The sequence below is a fragment of the Somniosus microcephalus genome, chromosome 6 (genome assembly GCF_052327205.1).
Source record: "Somniosus microcephalus isolate GS21.2 chromosome 6, FLI_Smic_1.0, whole genome shotgun sequence".
Taxonomy (NCBI): Eukaryota; Metazoa; Chordata; class Chondrichthyes; order Squaliformes; family Somniosidae; genus Somniosus; species Somniosus microcephalus.
In genome coordinates this window covers 68,658,776-68,680,417 of record NC_140992.1, presented here as the reverse complement: position 1 = coordinate 68,680,417, position 21,642 = coordinate 68,658,776, and the positions used below count along the sequence as shown (strand labels likewise).

General features: G+C 43.1%; 1 protein-coding gene across 4 annotated transcripts in view; it reads right to left on the bottom strand.

Annotated features, from left to right (window-relative positions):
• The window catches only part of golim4a (golgi integral membrane protein 4a), a 141,976-nt gene that overhangs the window by 56,562 nt on the left and 63,772 nt on the right, over positions 1-21,642 (bottom strand). For 2 of the 4 annotated variants that reach the window (XM_085990366.1, XM_085990368.1), the window contains exons 5-9: positions 21,079-21,183; positions 6,851-7,001; positions 4,735-4,817; positions 2,585-2,668; positions 698-889 (exon numbers count right to left, since the gene is read on the bottom strand). In XM_085990366.1, coding sequence (XP_085846492.1) covers positions 698-889; positions 2,585-2,668; positions 4,735-4,817; positions 6,851-7,001; positions 21,079-21,183 — 615 coding nt within the window. The remainder of the gene's footprint in view (positions 1-697; positions 890-2,584; positions 2,669-4,734; positions 4,818-6,850; positions 7,002-21,078; positions 21,184-21,642) is intronic. The other 2 variants (XM_085990367.1, XM_085990369.1) reach the window with 1 other exon arrangement.

The window sequence follows — 21,642 nt, the reverse complement described above, 5'->3', positions numbered from 1 at the left end:
TCCCCTATGTGTAGCAAATTTATAAAAACCTATGGGAAGATTTCATCCAGTTGGCATTTGTAGGCTATTATTTAATTAGAAATATTGACCAGAAGAAATCTTTTGGGATTTATTTACGGTGTTACTGCACAAAGCAATGACAGGAAAATACCCCCACAAATGTCAGAGGAGCCTCATGTTATAATCCAGTGTGCAACCCAATCCTAATGAATTTAAAATGGCTATTTTTGTTTAACTATCTCTTAGAAAAAACATATGTGGAAGACTCATAAGGATTTGTGAATAAGTTATAGAAGCTGAATATGAACTTTCAATTCTGTTTTTGCTATTTTTGATGTACATTTCAGGGCATAATATTCATATAATTTGCCTGATCAATGCTACAACAACATAATCCAACTACGTACTGGCTCATAGATAAAAAGAGGCTAGAAATAAACAGCAGGTCCATCAGCATCTGAAAAAAAAGTTCAGTTAATTTTCTGAGATGAATTCCTTCCCCAGAATTGATGAAGGATTTCTACCCAATGCTGACAAGCTCTTGTATATTTTCAGTGTTTTCTGTTTTTATTCTGACAATTGTTCCTCCTCGTCATCAGGACTAGGTAAATTGTTGCTCAATTCTAGAGTTTGTTAGTTCAATCAAAAGAAAGCTTAATTCAATTCTGCTCACCATCTCAGTTACACTTTGACATACCTGATCATGCTGGTTACCTTCACTTCTATATGGTATCTGGTCATGGGCTCCCAGCTTTTCGTGATATTGCAAGGGCTCAGCAACATCTTGCTGTGATTTCTCTGCATTGGAAGGTATCTTTTGTTCAGTTTGTCTTAGGCTAGGCATTTTATTTAGGGTTTCTCTTAGCTGTTTGTATTCTTCTACCTGAGCCTATAATTTAAAAAAAAATCATAATGTGGTAATTGGTAATACAGATACAAGCCAAGACGATAGACTCAGAACTTGGCATTACCCCAAAGCACATTTATATAATCAGAAGGAAGTTATTCAGCCCACTGTGGATGTGCCAGCTTAATGCACATCAGTCATTTAGAGCAACAATCACAGTTCCCCTGGTGTTCAAAAGTATTGCTACTTTTCTCACTGGCACCAATAGCTTTTCAGGTATAAATTAGTTGGGCAGACTATTTCTATGCCAGTTTTTCCTTTCCTGAAGGTCCTGTCTCTTGCTACGTCAGTTTCATAGGCACTGACTGTCCCTGGGTACCTTGTCCAAGGGGCCATTTTTCACATTCTTTTGTTGACAGCGAATGTTGGCAGACTCTTTGACCACAGTGTGGGGGCAATGAGGGACAGGGCACAGTAGAGGACAATGACAACACAGCAGAGCTGGCCTTGTTGTCCTCCAACGTCTACATGTGCAGTTTCCAGAAGGGCCATTGGATAGTAATCAGGAGCAGGAACTCAGACTACCATACCCTTCCATAGCCCATGGGCACTGAAGTCAATTGCAGCACCCTACTATCTGAAGCGTTGAACCAGCAGTCCTAAACAGATTGTTGCATGCCGCTCCAGAAACCGCCAAAGAAAAGCTGTGTCCCTGGCTTTTTTGCTCTACCTAGCCCCACAAAAATCTTTCCACTTCCTGCCGGTCATACAGTGCCGTCATCCCCCAGGATTGCCTCTCCCCACCTTTTAAGGGCTTACTTCTAGCTCAGCTCCACGGAGCAGCTGCCAGTATTCCCTACCCTCCCTAATTGAAAAGCTGGCTGTGAATGCTCGCCATAAGTAATGTAATGAAGTCCAACTACGAAAAGGGTTCGGGACTTTTGCTGGTGCCATAGGGCGATAGTTGTGCCCACCACCCGACCTGTGTGTATCTAAACCAAAAATCACCCCCAGTGAAGCAATCCCAGTTCGAGGGCAATCGAGCTACGTGACATTGTCGTCCACAACATAGAAGCCATTTCCTAAGCTCCTATCTCTATATTTGTTTGACGCAAGCTTTAGGCAGTTGCAAATTAAGGTATTGGTCTACCTGAAGGGGATTTACCGAATCATCTCCATTTTGGCTGGGAATAGTGGTGTCACTATATGCAGCCCTACCTGGAGGACTTGTATGGAGTTAAAGAGCATCAGACTAAATCAATAGCTCAAAAGCAGGAAAGAAAATCTTCAGAAAGAATTGTTGCATTAAAAGATAAATGGATTTTCCTACAAATAAAATATTATTAAGTCAAATGTTAGTAGAAATCCTCTATACTGGAAGCATAAAATAGGTCATGGTAAGATCCCACTCATTCTCAGTCAGCATGCATGCATTTGGAAAAGCAACTGTCAACAAAAGAACAAACAACATTTTTGTTATCGTACCTGACAGCACTAATTTTAAAATTGTCTTTGTTAAAGGGCAGCCATGCAGAATTTCAGCACTTTCAAGTAATTCCATCAGCTTATGTGTAGGCAATTTAATTTGCAGGTTACATAATTGTGTATTGCAAAAAGCAGTCGTACAGAATGCAAAGTAAGGGGAGTGAGATGAGACAGAATCCAATTTTCCAGTTGCAAAGTTTAGATATATTTTCATTCCATATAAAATGGGAATTTTTGATCACATCTTCTCACCTGGGCAACTGATAGCGAGTTCTTGTGGTCTTCTAAAGTCACTTGCAGCTGATCATGTTGCAACAATAGATTCTTATGTAATTGCTGCAGAAAAAAAAATCATGTTGTACTTTTGTTTACATTGACTAGACATAATCAAAAGTGTTAACAGGTTATCAAGAATAACTGAAAAATCATACTTTTTATCTCTTCATTATTTATATTATTGGTGAATTTTTGCAATGTGTAGTTGGGAAATCACTGCTAGGAATGGAATATTTTCTACTTCTTGTCCCAGTTCAGGTACAGCATGGACCAGCTGTAGAATGAAACTACTCCCAGTGTACCTCAAATTCCTAGTCCCAATTTTTTTAAAAATGGTCTGAACATTTCCATTTTCCACACAAGGGGATCAATTTTGAAGTAATGGCTTCCATCAGGCAGAAGGTGCGCGGAGTGAGCCCACCGCACGACTGACAGAAGCGCTCCAAGGTTCAATCATTTCCGCGGTGGGGCTTCAGTTTAATTTTGTCGGCAAGCTGCTCATGCATTTGGGAAGGGCGGGAACTCCAGCACATCCTCAATGGAGTGCAGCTATTCCAGCTAGATTAACGAGGTGGGGCGGTGATTGTAAGGGAGGACCATGGCCTCACATCGGGTGGGGTGAGGGGTTGAGGTGGAGTTTTGTGGGGCCAGGTGGTATATTAATGCTCGTCCTGACCACGCAAAAATCATTATACTCTCTGGAGTTTAGAAGAATGGGAGGTGATCTCATTGAAACTTATAAGATTCTGAGGGGGACTGACAGGGTAGATGCTGAGAGATTGTTTCCCCTGGCTGGAGAGTCTAGAAAAAGGGGGCATAGTCTCAGGATAAGGGGTCGGCCATTTAAAACTGAGATGAGGAGGAATTTCTTCACTCAGAGGGTTGTGAATCTTTGGAATTCCCTACCCCAAAGGGCTGTGGATGCTGAGTCATTGAGTATATACAAGGCTGAGATAGATAGGTTTTTGGACTCATGGGGGGGAATCAAGGGATATGGGGATCGGGTGGGAAAGTGGAGTTGAGGTCGAAGATCAGCCATGATCTTATTGAATGGTGGAGCAGGTTCAAAGGGCCATATGACCTACTACTGCTCCTAATTCTTATGTTCTTATTTAAAAACCCTTTTTTGAGCAGCCTGCAGTTGACCACTGGTTGGGCCTCTCTATGCCAAGTACCAATGGGCAGAGTTTACACGTCGCATGCTCTGCCTATTGGTTTTCAAAATTGCATTGGATCCTACTGACGTTATATGACCCAGATTTGTATGGACTAACGAGGTACGAACCTGGACTTCCATCCCGCTTCCCCCTCCACCAAATGGCGATGACCCGGGTACTGGCAGGAATGGGGCAGCAAGTGCTATGCCATCATTTTCACTGTACTACCACCCTGATCCCATTTGATGGGGAGGAGATGAAAATCACCCCAAGTAAAATTGTGAATTTAGTGCCAAAGTAGGTGCACATTTGCATTATGGGCTTGTGAATAACAAACTGCCCAAACTCAATTCACATAGGATCCTTACAGCCAACGCAGAGAGAAGAGTTTCATCCCATTGGTTGAAACTAGATTCAAACTCAACTCCCAGATATGAATGAAGTTTATTCACTGCACAGCCTGATCCCTCAAACTATAAAATAATCTCTTTTTGTGAACACAGTGATGTGCCTCAATAAATCCGAGACTCGATGTTAGCGAAACAAAACAAGGCTTTTATTGACTTAGAAGGAAACACACAGAGGAGAATGTATCTTCCATCCAGAGGTCTGCCGTACTGGATGTGCTGCAGGCTGGGCCAGCTTACATAGGAGCCAGGTATGGGCGGAGCCCTACACACAGTACAATACAATGGAAATGAAACTGAAACCAACCACAGTCACAGGCAGAGAAATACTGATGAGTGATGAATGGAATATTTCATCACACACAGCACATTAAAGGTTGCTCCTTAGCAATTATATACCAACTGTAAAATATTACATACTCTCCAAACTTAATTTTACGCAAGACAATTCAAAAATGGATGAAGACTATCATTTTAGCTATCCACTTGTTAAACTGCTGCACCATATCAAAAATAGCAGTCATGTAACAAGTAAAACTGATTAGTAGAAACTTGACTTTACCCTCACATCCTGGAGCTGAACATGAACATCCTGGTGCGCCTTCCTCAATTTTTTATTCTCTTCGAGTAGATTATAAATATTCTCTGTGAACAAAGATACTGTAAGGTAAGTCGCAGATCCAGGTTATTAGACCAACTTTGAGGACATAATGAAGTTAAACGTAACCTTCAGTTTCCTGTAGAGTTTTGTTGTTTTAAAACTTTGTTCTCCAGATAAAGCAATTTTAAGGGTATAAATGGTCGAGAATACATGTTTCCATTAAGTAGTCAAAGCTTTAGCAAGCAGCTGCATAGATCAAAATATCTAACACCTGTGGGATTAGTAGTGTCATTTAATTGTATCTCAACCTGACAACTTAATGACCAACACTATTTGAAAACTATTCAAGTGCAAGTCTCTGTAATATACAGATAGCATGGGAGGGAAAAAAATTGGAATCCTGGATGAAGCACCAGTTTAATGCTGTACTGATATTTTCATATCAATAATGCATGAGTTTCAAAGGACCTCTTAAGTAACATGATTAGCATTGCATTATTCAACAGCAATATTATGGTTGAGCCAATTCCAGTCAGATTAACAACATACTCAACATTTCATCATAACCACTAAAATGCTCAATCTCAAGTGGATAATTCATCAATAAACTACAAGTATGTGGAAAACAAAGCAGAGCATTGCATTTACAAGACTGTACCATAGCAAGACGGAAAAGACCACGTGAAGTCAGCTACCTTTATGTGCTATTTGCAAACCCTTTAAAAGAATACAAATAAAAAGGAAAAAACTGAAAAAGCTGGACAAAAACAAAAAATTACAAAGAGATATTAATAGATTAAGTGAATGGATAAAACTGTGGCAAATGGATTTCAATGTAAGCAAATGTGAGCTCATCCAGTTGGACCTAAAAAGAATAGAACAGGGTACTTTCTAAATGGTGAAAAGCTAAAAACAGTGGATGTCCTAAGAGACTTGTGGGTCCAGGTACATAGATCACTAAAATGTCATGGACAGATACAGAAAATAATCAATAAGGCTAATGAAATGCTGGCCGTTATATCTAGAGGACTAAAGTACAAGGGGGTAGAAGTTATGCTGCAGCTGTACAAAGCCCTGGTTAGACCACACCTGGAGTACTATGAGCAGTTCTGGGCACCAGACCTTAGGAAGGATATATTGGCCTTGGAGGGAGTGCGGCATAGGTTTACTAGAATGATACCCGGACTCGAAGGGTTAAATTACGAGGAGAGATTACACAAACTAGGGTTGTATTCCTAGAATTTAGAAGAATAAGGGGTGATTTGATCCAAGTTTTCAAGATATTAAGGGGAACTGATAGAGATAGAGAGAAACTATTTCCGCTGAATGGGGAGTTTAGAACTAGGGGGAATAGTCTTAAAATTGGAGCCAGGCCTTTCAGGAGTGAAGTTAGGAAACACTTCTACACACAAAGGGGTGCAGAAGTTTGGAACTCTCTTCCACAAACGGTAATTGATGCGAGGTCAATTGTTAATTTTAAATCTGAGATTGATAGATTTTTGTTAACCAAAGGTATTAAGGGATTTGGGGCAAAGTTGTGTATATGGAGTTAGGTTACAGATCAGCCATGATCTCAATGAATGGCGGAACAGGCTCGAGGGGCTAAATGACCTACTCCTGTTCCTATGTTCCTACATCTGAAACATTAACAGAAAACATTAGAAATACATAGCAGTTTAGTCAGCATCTCCAAAGAGAAAAAGGCAGGTTAACATTTATGGCAGTATCATTCTTCAGAACTGAAGACTGAGTGATGAACAAGCATTATGATAGAATCAGAAAAGGGGGTGGAAAAGGGGAAGGAAGGAAAACATAAGCAAATAACAGACACTGCAATCACACAGTTGTTTGCTTTTAAATGAAATGTACATTAAAAACATTACAAATGAAAATTAAACTATTGTGTGAAATTTCCATTGTCACTGCATGGGTGGTAATCTGGTGGAACAGAGCACCTGCCCATTATAGGAATGAAAATTAATGGCTTCCATAATGGGCCAAAAATCCATTCCACCAGATGACCACCCATGCAGTGAAGACAAAAGTTGCTCCATAGTGACTAAATTCTCATCAGTACCCTTCAGTTTAGCAATCTCCTGTTCCTTCTCTTGCTGTAGGCTCAGGTATCGCCGGCTGTGCTCATTCATTGCTCTATTGTGGTCCTCTCCAAGTCTCTGATGTTCCCCGTGTAGGTCAGTATATTGTTTTCTCAGATCTTCATGTTGATTCTGTGTACACAAATCACAGGGCTGGTTGAGAAACATAAGCACAAGTGCCCTGGAAATCCACTCGGGTTCTGCTAGTCTCCAGCCATAACATCCACTGGAAAATGGCAGCGACCTGGTTGCGCTGAGTCTCCACTATTTCTGGGAGTTTCCAATATGCCTAGAAAGGGGAGGAACCTCTGCCTTTCCCTTACAAGGCAAACTTCCTATATCAACATTTCATTGGCTCAGTTGGGACCTGACGTAGTACTGGAGGCCAGTATACCATATGAAATGAGGGCTACTGGGCTCCAGATGGTACCAGAAGTGGGTCCCATTGAGGGGTCTGTAAGAATCTAGCTAACGCCTTGTGTCATACTAATTAATAGGCTTGAGAGTCGAGTGTCATCAACTTTAATAATTCATTATTAAGAAATATAACATTAGCAGATTTTCTGTCCTCTACCGTATCTTATATTGGTACATAAATCAAAGTAAACATGCAAGTCCTGCGCATCCACAGTAACTTACATCAACTAGCCTGCTGGGTGAAACCATGGTGTCTTAAATTCAAGATGCCCCCCTTACATCTGTATATACTCTCACTTTTATACTTTTTAGTGAACAATCCATGTCACCTGACAGACCTTTGACTTCAGTGAGAAACTACAACTGCAACTGGGCCCCGTTCTTATTTGTGCTTGACCAAGTTTGTTTCCTTATTGTTCAACTGAGTTCATCCCTTTCTAACTGGTATTGTTCAAGAATATGTCTCCTATCTGTACCATGTCAGCACTTTCTCCATTATACTTCTGTATCCATGGTAATCTTGCTTAACTATTTTAAACTTTTAGGCCTAGATATTGGACACGGCCCAAAAACAGACGCGGGGATCAACCCACACCTGTTCCTTCCAATGCAGGCAGCACGCAAACTTCGTGCTGCCTGCTAATTTAAATAATAGTAGTGTGCAGCCCAGTGCTGAATGCACTGCTGAGTGGCTGCACACCTCAGCAGGGGCCCCAAGTTTGTGCAAGGCTGGCACCACTTAAAGCTAGCCTGCACTGCTTAAAGGCAGCCTGCACCTCTTAAAGGAAAGGTGCATTCTGGCTGCAGCTGGTGCTGGTAGTGGCTGGGGAACAGAGTCGGAGCAGGAACAACACTGAGTAATGGTGCAACAGGGCAGAGAGCGTGTTCCAAGGTTCTCTGATGCAGCACTGGAGGCCTTGGTGTGGGAGGTGGACAGGAGATGAGAGGTCCTGTAACCACAGGGAGCCAGGAGGCCCTCCAGACAAACACTGAGAAGGCAATGGGAGCAGATAGCCGTCGTGGTCAATGGCAGCAGTGTAGCCCCAAGGAACTAGATGCAGTGCCGCAAGAAGTTTAATGACCTCACACGAGTGGTCAAGGTCAGTGAATTCATCTTCAAATGCCATATCCTTACAATGGAAGCACTAGGCTCAGACACTGCTCAATTCACCAACCCACCTCCGCTTCACTCACTTACCAACAATCTCTATCAATCACAACTCATATCTCACATTCATAGTTTCACTTCATCCTCACACACTTTGCACAGCTGCAAGCCTCACACCCACATCTTACAGCATGCGCACACTGCCAGCTATTCAACCATGACAGGCACATCATCCAAACACCTTCCACCACACCCACTGACACACTTCCCACTCTCTTGCAAGACAAGGTGGCGCATAACCGGAGGCAGCAGGGTCTACCTGTAGGGAGACAGGCATGCCTGCATGGCCTTACCCCCATGGAGGAGATGGTGCTGGAGATAATTCGAGCGGCCATTGCTGAGCCTATGGCCAGCAGCGGGTCTGAAACAATCCAAGATGACGGTATCCTCATACCTAATCCTCCTTCTCACATCCCACTTCCCTCTCATCCCACAATCTCTTCTGATTTACAAGCTGTAAATGGTGTGAGCATGCACCTCTTGCTGTCCCCCCTCCCCTCACCGCAACCTTACCCTTGTGCCTTTCTCCTTTCAGGTAGCCAAGAACAGACACCTGGTCAGGCAGTGGTGGAAGAGCAAGAACTGCAAGAGGAAGAAAGCAGTGATGCTGAAGACAAAGCACCGCCACTCTATTTCACACTCGCAACCACCAGCTCAGATACTGACACTGCGCGTAATTTAGAGGGTAGCTCAGAGGCAGGATCTGTACTTTGTGAGTCACTGGACATGAATGGCCTCTAGCCAGGGCAGGGGAAAAGGGTAGCGCAGGTGCCAGCTTGCCAGAGGGCGAGGTTGCACACAAGTTCTGCTACAGAGGACTCAGATGAGGACTTTGATATGGCAGCCTACAGAAGAACGCTGATGGGTATGTACAATGAAATGCTTGGTGTGTTGGCAGGCCTGCCATAAAGCCTGCGTGCAATGTCAAGGAGCATTGAGGAGTCTGGCACAAACCTTGCACAGGGCTTTGTGCAGTGTTTGGAGCCCATCCTTTCCAGTGTGGAAGTGGTGGGCAACTCCGTTAGCGCACTTGTGGACCCAACCATGATGTAGCATCTGATGGCTGATGTCTCAGCTTCCATTGCAGCACAAGCAGAAGCCACCTAATGTCTGAGTGCTGCAGTGGAAGCTCAGACTGAAGTCATGCAAGCTTAGCTTGTTGCGATGCAAGCACAGAGTGATGCCACCATGGCTGCGGTTACCAGTGTTGAAAGGGGCGTGCAGGGTGTCACAGCAGTCCAACAATCTGTCCTCCAATCGACACTAGGATTGCTGAGGTACTGCCCTGGGGGAGTGGCAGAGGCTCCATGGAGCACTTACCTGCTGTCCTCTCACAGGATGGCAGCATTCATCCTCCCACCATTGCCACTCCACCTGTGCCCTTGATAGAAACATAGAAGATAGGAGCAGGAGTAGGCCATTCGGCCCCTCGAGCCTGCTCCGCCATTTACTGAGATCATGGCTGATCATCCAAATTCAGTACCCTGTCCCTGCTTTTTCCCCATATCCCTTGATCCCTTTAGCCTTAAGAAATATATTTAACTCCTTCTTGAATATATTTAATAAGTTGGCCTCAACTGCCTTTTGTTGTAGAGAATTCCACAGGTTCACCACTCTCTGGGTGAAGAAATTTCTCCTCATCTCAGTCCTAAATGGCTTACCCCTTATCCTTAGACTGTGACCACTGGTTCTGGACTCCCCCGCCATCGGGAACATCCTTCCTGCATCTAGTCTGTCTAGTCCTGTTAGAATTTTATAAGTTGCAATGAGATCCCCTCTCATTCTTCTAAACGCTAGCGAATATAAGCCTAATCGACCCAATCTCTCTTCATACTTCATTCCTGCCATCCCAGGTATCAGTCTGGTGAATCTTTGCTGCACTCCCTCCATGGCAAGAACATCCTTCCTCAGATAAGACGACCAAAATTGCACACAATACTCAAGGTGTGGTCTCACCAAGGTCCTGTACAAATGCAACATGACATCCTTGCTCCTGTACTCGAATCCTCTCGCTATGAAGGCCAACATACCATTTGCCTTCTTAACCGCCTGCTGCACCTGCATGCTTACCTTCAGCGACTGGTGCACAAGGACACCCAGGTCTCGTTGCACTTCCCCTTTTCCCAATCTATTGCCGTTCAGATAATAATCTGTCTTCCTGTTTTTGCCACCAAAGTGGATAACCTCACATTTATCCACATTATACTGCATCTGCCATGCATCTGCCCAATCACCCAACCTGTCCAAATCATACTGGAGTTTCTCTGCATCCTCCTCACAGCACACACGCCCACCCAGCTTTGTGTCCTCTGCAAACTTGGAGATATTACATCTAGTTCCCTCGTCTAGATCATTAATATATATTGTGAATAGCTGGGGTCCTAGCACCGATCCCTGCGGTACCCCACTAGTCACTGCCTGCCACTCGGAAAAAGATCTGTTTATTCCAACTCTTTGCTTCTTCTCTGCCAACCAGTTCTCTATCCAAGTCAGTACCTTACCCCCAATCCCATGCGCTTTAACTTTGCATGCCAATCTCTTATGCGGGACCTTATCGAAAGCCTTCTGAAAGTCCAAATACACCCACTGGTTCTCCCTTATCTATTCTACCAGTTACATCCTCAAAAAATTCCAGTAGATTAGTCAAGCATGATTTACCTTTTGTAAATCCATGTTGGCTTTGTCCGATCCTGTCACTGTTTTCCAAGTGCTCTGCTATTACATCTTTTATAATGGACTCTAGCATTTTTCCCACTACGGATCTACAATTCCGCGTTTTCTCTCTACCACTTTTAAATAGTGGGGTTACATTAGCTACCCTCCAATCCATAGAAAATATTTCAGAGTCTATAGAATTTTGGAAAATGACCAGCAATACATCTACTATTTCTAGGGCCACTTCCTTAAGTACCCTAGGATGTAGATCATCAGGCCCTGGTGATTTATCGGCCTTCAATGCCGTCAATTTCCCTAACACCATTTCCCTACAAATACTGATTTCATTCAATTCCTGCCTCTCATTAGACCCTATGTTCCCTGACATCTCTGGAAGATTATTTGTGTCCTCCTTTGTGAAGGCAGAACCAAAGTATGTATTTAATTGGTCTGCCATTTCTTTGTTCCCCATTATAAATTCCCCTGATTCTGACTGCAAGGGACGTACGCTTGACTGCGCTGATGTTGCATGTTAGCCAGCCAGCCCAGACTGCTGCCGTCCATGCCGAGATGGTGCAGTCTGAAGACAAGCTTTCTAGGCCCAGAGCTGCTCGAGGTCGTCCTGCAAGGCCATCTGCAGACTCTCCCACTGAAAGTCAGCAGCCTTCCACCAGCCATGCTGCAGCCACTGGGGTAGCATTGCGTAGGAGCACTAGGACAGGCAAAGGCACACGGAAGACAGGCAATAAGGGAATGCACAAGCGTGATTAGTTGACTTTGATATGTAATATTAGATGATTTGATTTATAAATTAGAATAGGAATGTTTGTTTTGTGGTGGCTTTTATTGTAGCATTGTGGCCAAGAGGACACTGTGATGATCAGTAACAGAGGGAAGGTAATGTGTCGGACTGTTGGCGAATAGGAAATTGGGGTTGCATTCACTCGTACCGCAGTCAAATGAGTCGATCATGGACAGCATGGCCAGAAGGTGGCTGTGTTGGTTGCCTCTTCCCCATCTCCTCAGCTCTTTGCTGTATACGTGGTGGCAAGAGCTGTGCCCTCATGACGGCGAGGTTTTGGAGCATGCAGCAGACCATGATGAATCTTGAGACGCGCTCTGGCAAGTACTGCTGGGTTCCTCCAGAGTGGCCCAGGCAGCGGAAGTGTTGTTTAAGCACGCCAATGGTCTGCTCTATCAGATTCCGTGTGGCAGCATGGCTTTTCCCACTGTGCTTGGGTTGCACACCAGTGTCCTGAGCCAGGTGGTTAGCGGATAGCCCTTGTCGCCCAGTAGCCACCAATGATCCCTTTAAGCCGCGTGGCCGTGCAGCTCTCTGAAGGTCCCGCACAGCCGGCTTGCCGGTTTTTAAATAGAAAAAGCGCGCATGTGCGGTATTTTGAAGGGGCTGTGTGGCCCCCCAAAAAATGACAAGAAACATTGGCAACCACCCTCTGGTTTGTCATGGTGGCTCAAATGCGGATTGTACAGCGGACTTCCGCAGAATGAAGGCATCATGACTGCTGCCAGGATACTGAGCGTGATGTGCTGAGTATGGTAGCACACCAGCTGGACATTGAGGGAGTGGAATCCCTTCCAAAGTAGATAAATCCCCAGGAGCGGATGGGATGCATTCTAGGATACTGAGGGAATCGAGGGAGGAAATCACGGAGGTACTGGCCATAATATTCCAATCCTCCTTAGATACGGGGGGGTGGTGCCAGAGGACTGGAAAATTGCAAATGTTACCCCATTGTTCAAGCAAGGGTGTAAAGATAAGCCCAGCAACTACAGGCCAGTCACTTTGACCTCGGTAGTGGGGAAGCCTTTAGAAACAGTAATCAGGGACAAAATTAACAGTCACTTGGACAAGTGTGGATTAATTAAGGAAAGCCAGCACGGATTTGTTAAAGACAAATCGTGTTTAACTAACTTGATTGAGTTCTTTGATGAGGTAACAGAGAGGGTTGATGAGGGTAATGCAGTTGACTTAGTGTATATGGATTTCCAAAAGGCGTTCAACAAAGTGCCACATAATAGACTTGCCAGCAAAGTTGAAGTCCATAGAATAAAAGGGACAGTGGCAGCATGGATATGGAATTGGCTAAGTGATAGGAAACAGAGAGTAGTGAACGGTTGTTTTTCAGACTGGAGGAAGGCATACAGTGGTGTTCCCCAGAGGTCGGTTCTAGGACCACTGCTGTTAGAACACAGAAACATAGAAAAATAGGAGCAGGAGTAGGCCATTCGGCCCTTCGAACCTGCTCTGGCTGATCCTCTATCTCAACACCACATTCCTGCTCTCTCCCCATACCCCTTGATGCCTTTTGTGTCTAGAAATCTATCTTTCTATCTTGATATATATTAATGACTTGGATGTGGGTGTACAGGGCACAATTTCAAAATTTGCACATGACACAAAACTTGGAAGTATAGTGAACAGTGAGGAGGAGAGTGATAGATTTCAAGAAAACAGACAGGCTGATGTAATGGGTGGAAATGTGGCAGATGAAATTTAATGCAGAAAAGTATGAAGTGATACATTTTGGTAGAAAGAATGGGGAGAGGACATATAATTTAAATGGTACAATCCTGAAGTGGGTGCATGAACAGAGAGACCTGGGGGTATATATGCACAAATCGTTCAAGGTGGCAGGGCAAGTTGAGAAAGCAGTTAAAAAGGCTTACGGGATCCTGGGCTTCAGAAATAGAGGTTTCGAGTACAAAAGTGTGGAAATTATGATGAACCTGTATAAAACACTGGTTCGGCCCCAACTAGAATATTGTGTCCAATTCTGGGCACCACACTTTAGTAAGGACGTGAAGGCCTTCGAGAAGGTGCAGTAAAGATTTACAGAAATGATTCCAGGAATGAGGGACTTCAGTTATGCTGATAGGCTGGAGAAGCTGGGGTTGTTCTCCTTGGAGCAGAGAAGATTGAGAGGAGATTTGATAGAGGTGTTCACAATCATGAGGGGTCTGGACAGAGTAGATAGAGAGAAACTGTTCCCATGAGCAGAACGGTCGAGAACCAGAGAACAGAGGTTTGAGGTAATTGGCAGAAGAACCAAAGGCGGCGTAAGAAAAAACTTTTTTACGCAGTGAGTGGCTAAGATCTGTAATGCACTGCCTGAAAGGGTGGTGGTGGCAGATTCAATCACGGCTTTCAAAAGGGAATTGGATAAGTACCTGAAGGAAAGAAATTTGCAGGGCTACTGGGAAAGGGCAGTGGGGTGGGGGGGGATTAGCTGAAGTGCTCTTGCAGAGAGCCAGCACAGGCTCGACGGGCCGAATGGCCTTCTTCTGTGCTGTAACCATTCTATGATTCTATCTCTGAATTCACATGAGGTACCCGCAAAGCGATGTTTGTACAGTCAATGCTGGCTCCCCCCTGCTTCTCTCTGGCAAGAGCGAATGAAATATATTCAGCTTTCTTTGCATACCTCGCCTCAGTGGCCTTCCTTATGCAACAATGCACGGTGATCTGGGAGACATTGGAAATGTCGTCTGCTCCAGCCTGGAAGGGGCCCGACGCATAAAAATTCATGGCCAAACTCACCTTAACAGCCACTAGCAATGCCGTTCTCACCCTGCTCTGAGGCTGCAGTTCTGCCTGTAATAGGTGGCAGGTTTCAGTGAGCACCTCTTTAGTGAAGCGGAGATGTCACCTACACTGTTCCTCACTGAGGTTGAGGTAGAAGAATTGCTCCCTGAAGACACTTGGTGGATATGGCCACCTGCTGAGAGCCCTTCTCCCCCTCCTCCTCCCTCTTCGAGCAGCTTGTCCTCCTCTGTGTCACCTCTGCTCATTCTCCCCATCATGCTGCAGGCCAAGGAGGATACAAACTACAGCAGCCATGTCTGGGAGCAACTGGTCTGAGCAGAAGCCTTTAAGTAACCTGCCACACCACTCCCTGGACACTTCAGCAACTTCAAATAAGATAACAATAAGATAACAAAACACCAAACACGTCTACAAACTTACCAAGAGCCAGTAGGAATCAATCAGCAACTAACCTGAAAGCAGTTGAGGATCCCTTTAAATAGCGCTGCTGGGGGGAGGGCGGGGGGTCATTCCTGCTGCTGAACAGATGTTCAGCTGAACATGTGTAAGAGAGGGGATTAGCTGGAGCATTGATGTCGAAAATGGCAGCACTAGCGTCAAATCAGCATTGCATGCTGATTGACATCATGATCTGAATACTCTGCATACTTCTGGCGCACGGTCCCAGTGCCGGTGCTAACTGTAATGTATGTACCTTTAAGGGAGAGAACTACTTTTTACAGCTCCTGTATACTGTAGTACCGGCAGTGACCACACCTGTATATAAACCCTGAGTAGTGATCTGCACAGTTAGTTCTAGAGTAACCCTCATTCAGTAAACACCTGTTGTACCGTTTCTCCTGCAGTCTGTGTCTTATTATACACAGACACAACACTAACAACCTACCGAAAATGGCGTCCGGGCGTGGCCCACACCAGAAGTGTACGCACGTGGTACAGACACCATTCTGGACCCAAGATGGGAACGTAGCACCGAAAAAACAGGTGCTACGGAGCCGAAGTTAGCGGCGATACACTCCTAAAGTCATGTGATACAATTCTCATCTAAGGGTCTATTGTCTACAGGAATACAGTTAATTACATCTACACAGCTGCATTTATCTTGTTCGGGCTATTAATTCTGCAAAGAGATGTTTTAGACACATGCTGTACCCATTATACTACTTAACCCTTCTGCTCATGTCAAGCTATCCGAACTGTATCATTTTCTTACTATTACTCCTAAAATCTATAAGGTCTAGGCCAGGCAAGTGGCCCAAATCCCTGAAGAAAGCATTAATTGACCTCTTTACACAGGGGGCCAAGAGGGAGGTGACTATGTCCTTGGGCAGGCTGGGAAACCCCCATGGCAGGTAGGCTACTGGAGATGCGCTTGCAGTGGCACTTGTGCTTGCCTGCCCTCCAGAAATAGCAAATTGGCTGCCTGTGAGGGTGCCGGTCAGTTCCTTCAGTAACCCCTAGATGGCACCTTCACTGGTTGGTTTCCCTTTGTTAATTGTTTCTAGTCTCCTGTGTTCATTACTTAACTGCCTTTTATCTGGTTTATTGGTTTCACCTGTTTTTGCTTGTATTTAAGTTCTGTGGTTTCTTCCCTCTGAGCTCAGTCCTGACAAGGGAGTTAGTCTTGACAAGGTGCTCTGTCTCGACAAGCCTGTTGCCTATGTGGTCACTTGCCTTGACAAGCCGGTTGCCTTAGTGGTTGCTTGTCTTGAGCTCCTATGTCTATAACTGTTTATCTGTGTTATGTTTCTGCTTGTATTTAAGTTCTGTGGTTCTTCCCTTTGTTCTCGGTCTTGACAAGGTGCTGACAAGTTGCTCAGTCTTGATAAGGTGCTCAGTTTGGACAAGCTGGTTGCCCTGTGGTAGCTTGTCTTGAGCTCAGTTTTGACAAGCCGGTTGCCGCACGGTAGCTTGTCTTGAGTTCCTATCTAGACTAGCCGTTTGCCTATGTGGTAGCTTGTCTTGAGCTCTTATGTTTTGCAACTGTTTACCTGTGTGATTCTAGTAAAGTACTGTTATTTAAGACTGCATATCTGCTTCTCACCTCGTCTGTCTGCACTTGGGTCCAGAACCAACCTCGCCTTGATAGCACGGCCCCGTGACTACACGGCCCCGTGACAGCCAACCCTGACACTGCCTGTAATACACTTCAACGGAAAGGTAAATCGGGCGGGGGTGCATAACGGGTGGCCGATCTGGTAGTACCCGTTTTAAATCCCAGCTGAAGTTGAAAGCACTGCCCATAGTTCAAAGTGCTTTTCCAATTTTGACTGGAGTATGAAAAATAAGTTTAACATGTGAAGCTGTTTATTGATCTATGGATTAAAATAGACAGAACTAACCTATTAATAAAATTATGGTCATTAAATAAATTGAATAAACTAATTACACAAATTGTTTATCCACCTTCCTGTTATCTGTTAAACTGATCGGTGAGAGTCTGGGCTTTTGGGTTGGGATGCATCTTTTGACTACTGAGCTGCTGCTTTAGGTTGAGTCTAGTACTTACTGTGCGTAAGGAATTCAGGTCGGGTTGTACTGTGTCTTTTGTTGGGGTTATTTTAGCTGCGGGGCTGCCACTTTGGGTTAGGTCAAAGATTTGAGTTGGTTCTTTTATCAGCATAGAGGTGCAAGTGAGTTATCTGCCAATTTCCATTCACGACAGGGTGGGATAGGATCCCCTCCATTCTGGTTGATAATTGAGGTGCCACTGTAGTTATCTGTTCAACATTTTACACTGTGCATATAAAAGTCAAGTTTTGACAATACAAATGCAGAGGACCACTCTCCTTTCCTTCTGTTTTCTACATTTTACCACATGCCCAGGCACCTCCTCTCTCTGTTCCTTACTACAGTGCAGTTTGTACCTGTGCTAAAAAAAAACCTCAAGCTGCTCCACCATGCTCTTTGCCAAGTTAATTCTCCATCATTGCAGTCAAGCGTGAGAATTTTTGGCATAACTATGAGGAGTCTGCCATGCAGAAAAGCTGGAGGTTCATGTACTATGGGAGAAACATTAATTAATGGGAAACCTGGAACCAGGATCTATAAAACTAATAGCGTAGTAAGGTTTGTTTGAAAACAGCACTGGAGCTTTAGACATTCTTCATTCAGTTTTAAAAGATTTGCAAATAATTACAAAAAAAGTGCGAGGGTGACATCAATGTTAGGTTACAAATGCATATAAAGATTTTCTTCATTATATAATCCCCTTCACGAATGAAATCCTCTGCTTGATTCATTTTCTGCAACTGTAAAACTCTTGTGTTGCTTTATATCCATTTGAAATTGGTGTTGCTTTATATCCATTTGAAATTGGTATTTTACTTAAGTACAAATCTAGCGATTAAAATTTGAGATAAAAACAGAAAATGCTGGAAACACTCAGCAGGACAGGCAGCGTCTGCAGAGAGAGAAAGAGTTAATGTTTCAGCTTGATGATCTTTCGTCATTTTGTGAGTTCTGACGAAAAGTCATTGACCTGAAACGTTAACTCTGTTTCTCTCTCCGCAGAGGCTGCCTGACCTGCTGCGTATTTCCAGCACTTTCATGTTTTGATTTCAGATTTCCAGCATCCACTGTATTGTGCTTTTGGATTAAAATGTAAGTGTTGATTGGCAATGCTTTTGTTATAACTATCATGAGATTATTTATTAACTGTTTTTAACAGCTTGTCCTGATACCTCATAGCAGTACTGCATAATTTTAATCTCTGAATAGAGGGCATTCTCAGTATAACAAGAGCTGAATATATACAATTAAAATTCAATAAACATTACTATTGTTAGCCTTAGCTCAGTGGTAGCAGCCTTGCCTATATGAGTAGGTCGTGGGTTCAAGCCCCACTACAGAAACTTGAGCACATAATTAAGATTGATGCTTCCAGTTGGAGACTATCTTTCAGATATGTTAAACCAAGTCCTTGCCAGTGAACATAAAAAAATCCCACTCACCCATCAATCCTACTACAACAACAACAATTTGTATTTATATAGAGCCTTTAAAGTAGTAAAACGCCCCAAGGCGTTTCACAGGAGCGTTATAAAACAAAATTTGACACTGAGCCACATAGGAGGTATAAGAGCAGATAACCAAAAGCCTGATCAAAGAGGTAGGTTTTAAGGAGCGTCTTAAAGGAGGAAAGAGAGGTTTAGGGAGGGAATTCCAGAGTTTAGGGCCTTGGCAGCTGAAGACACGGCCACCAATGGTGGAGCGATTAAAAGCGGGGATGCTCAAAAGGTTAGACTTAGAGGAGAGTAGATATCTTGAGGGTTGTGGGGCTGGAGGCGATTACAGAGATAGGGAGGGGCGAGGTCATGAAGGGATTTGAAAACATGGATAATTTTTTAATTGAGGCATTGCTTAACCGGGGGCCAATGTAGGTCAGCGAGCACAGAGGTGATGGGTGAACGGGATTTAGTGTGGGTTAGGACATGGGCAGCAGAGTTTTGGAAGACCTCAAGTTTATGGAGGGTAGAACGTGGGAGGTTGGCCAGGAGTGCGTTGGAATAGTCAAGTATAGAGGTAACAAAGGCCTGGATGAGGGTTTCAGCAGCAGATGAGCTGAGGCAGGGCGGAGTCGGGCGGTGTTCCGGATGTGGAAATAGGTGGCCTTAGTGATGGTGTGGTCATCTCTAACCTACACTAACTCCTTATTCTCCAAAATGTTGAATTTAAAATATTCATCCTCATCTTTAATTCTGCAAATGGCTTCATCACACTCTCCCTCTGCAACTTCCTCCAGCATTACCTTCCCTCCTACATCCTTTGGTCCTCTTGCTATGGCATTAGGTGCATCTTCCTCCCCCTTTTCCACACCATAGGTGGCAAAACCTTTGGCACACTTGCACTACTCTAAAAACCCATTGTTAACACTCTCTGTCTCTACTCTCTCTGCCTTTAAATGGCTTCATAACAACAGTGACTGTAGTATGAAAGCAAATCATTGGTTGTGAAGCATAACGAGGATGTGCTATACAAACACACGTTCTTTCATTCTTAAACCCATTAAAAACTCATCTTCTTAACCAGACTTTCAGTCTCCTCTCCTACAGTCTCCCACCATGGTTCAGCATCTATTGTTTTATTTTCCCTCTGCAAAGTGGCTTGAGACAGTTTGTCTAAATTAACAATGGTTTATAAATGAAAGGTATTAATTTCACACATATTGAAATGTAAATTAAAGATGAAATATTATTATTTAACATGAATCATTGTATTGTTCAATTTCTTCATTTATAATTGACCATTCTTTTAGTTTTCATTCCTTCGTTGTTTCATGGGTAGACAGAGACAACTAGGAACTAAATAGATCAAACTGAGCATTCTAATAAATAAGCACAATTGAAAAATCAGATCTAAGTACAAATATCAGATGGCCCCACACTTGAAAGATCTGCGGATCACACTAAATTATATACATATATGTAATCATATGTATGCAGAAATCATCTAAAACAATTAATTCCACAAAATTTTCTGTCTACATCTTCCTAACCATCTGGGAAGAATGAATGAGAATGAAGAATTAAAGGTATCAACTAGGGATACAAATTGCTGTTAATGTTAATCCTGACCATAGCAGGTTATACACCCACACAAAAATGCTGTAAAATTACATTTTCATGTTATTTTAAAGAATGATGTGCACAGGAGAAGCTAAGGTGTATACCGAAACAACAATTTGAACTTATTTAGACTAGTTGTTTTAAGATATAAATATTAGAGGCTGATTCCTTCAAGTAAAAATGTTGATGAAGGCTTTAAGAGCTACAAAACACAATTCAATTAAAATGATAAATTTAATCATGTTATTATAAAATATGTTATTTTTAAAATTTTATTTAAATCTTTACTTTGGGCATTAAGTTTCAGTTACAGAAAAGAAAATGGCAGAGGAAAAAAAAATTCCGGAATTCCACATTTTGAGCGATTCTGGTGTCCAAATTGTGCATAACATGGTTATGGGAATCATTAATGTGACAAAAATATAAAAGAAAGTCAAGTTGTGCAAACAAGAACTGCGTTCAGATACAAGATTTTTAATAAGATATAGATAGATTATTGAGAAATGTAGGTGGTATAATGCAGGGCACCACAAAGATTAAAAAGTATGGGAGAGAAAGGAAAATCAAGAAGTAATAATTAGGTAAAGCCAAGCTTGAGTTTTAAAATATTATTGGATGAAGGGGAGACTGAGGAAGGTAAGGACTACAATGGTTTCCATGCTCGGAGAAAGAATGGGTTACACCTTGCGATGTTAAGAGTATTTTGAAATTTCAAAGAAATAATATGGATCGAATCTCTGGAGTTGGGTCGATCTTTGAAGCAATCTCTTCCTCAAGTCTTAACTGTGGTATCTTGTTAGTCTCTAAAATGGCATATCCTTTAAACTTCACACTTACCAATCTGAAGTTTAGAGTGCAGAATACGTAGCATTGGTTTAGCGAATATATTTGCTGCATCATTTCGGGTGGGAGGCCTGCAGACATCCTATTGTGCATCAATGCCTTAGGATACACAGTACACAAAAATGGTGATTTAAAAAACCAATGATATACTGAAAAACACATGAAGTGCTCAGCTGAGAGGCAATGAGGTTTACTAGCTCTATATTCCCATCAAAGTAACAGGCAAGGAATAGCTAGGTCTCAAGCCATGCTCTCAGTTTTTATAAACTAAAGGTTAAAAAGGGGAAATGTGATATGAAAGAGGAAGGGTTCTTTAACATAATAAAGAATTTATACAGTGCCTTGTCTTGTCCTCAGGCCATCGCAAAGCACTTCACAGCCAATGGATTACTTTTGAAGTACAGTCAGTGTTGTTATGTAAGTAATGAGGAAATTACTGAAAATAAAATTAATCAAAAGATAAAAATAAGCTCCAATGTGTCTGGCAAGGCTGAAAATGTTTGGAAATGGACATCCTAAATGGCCTTGTGCGCCTAAAGAAATTCCTGTTGTAGCAAA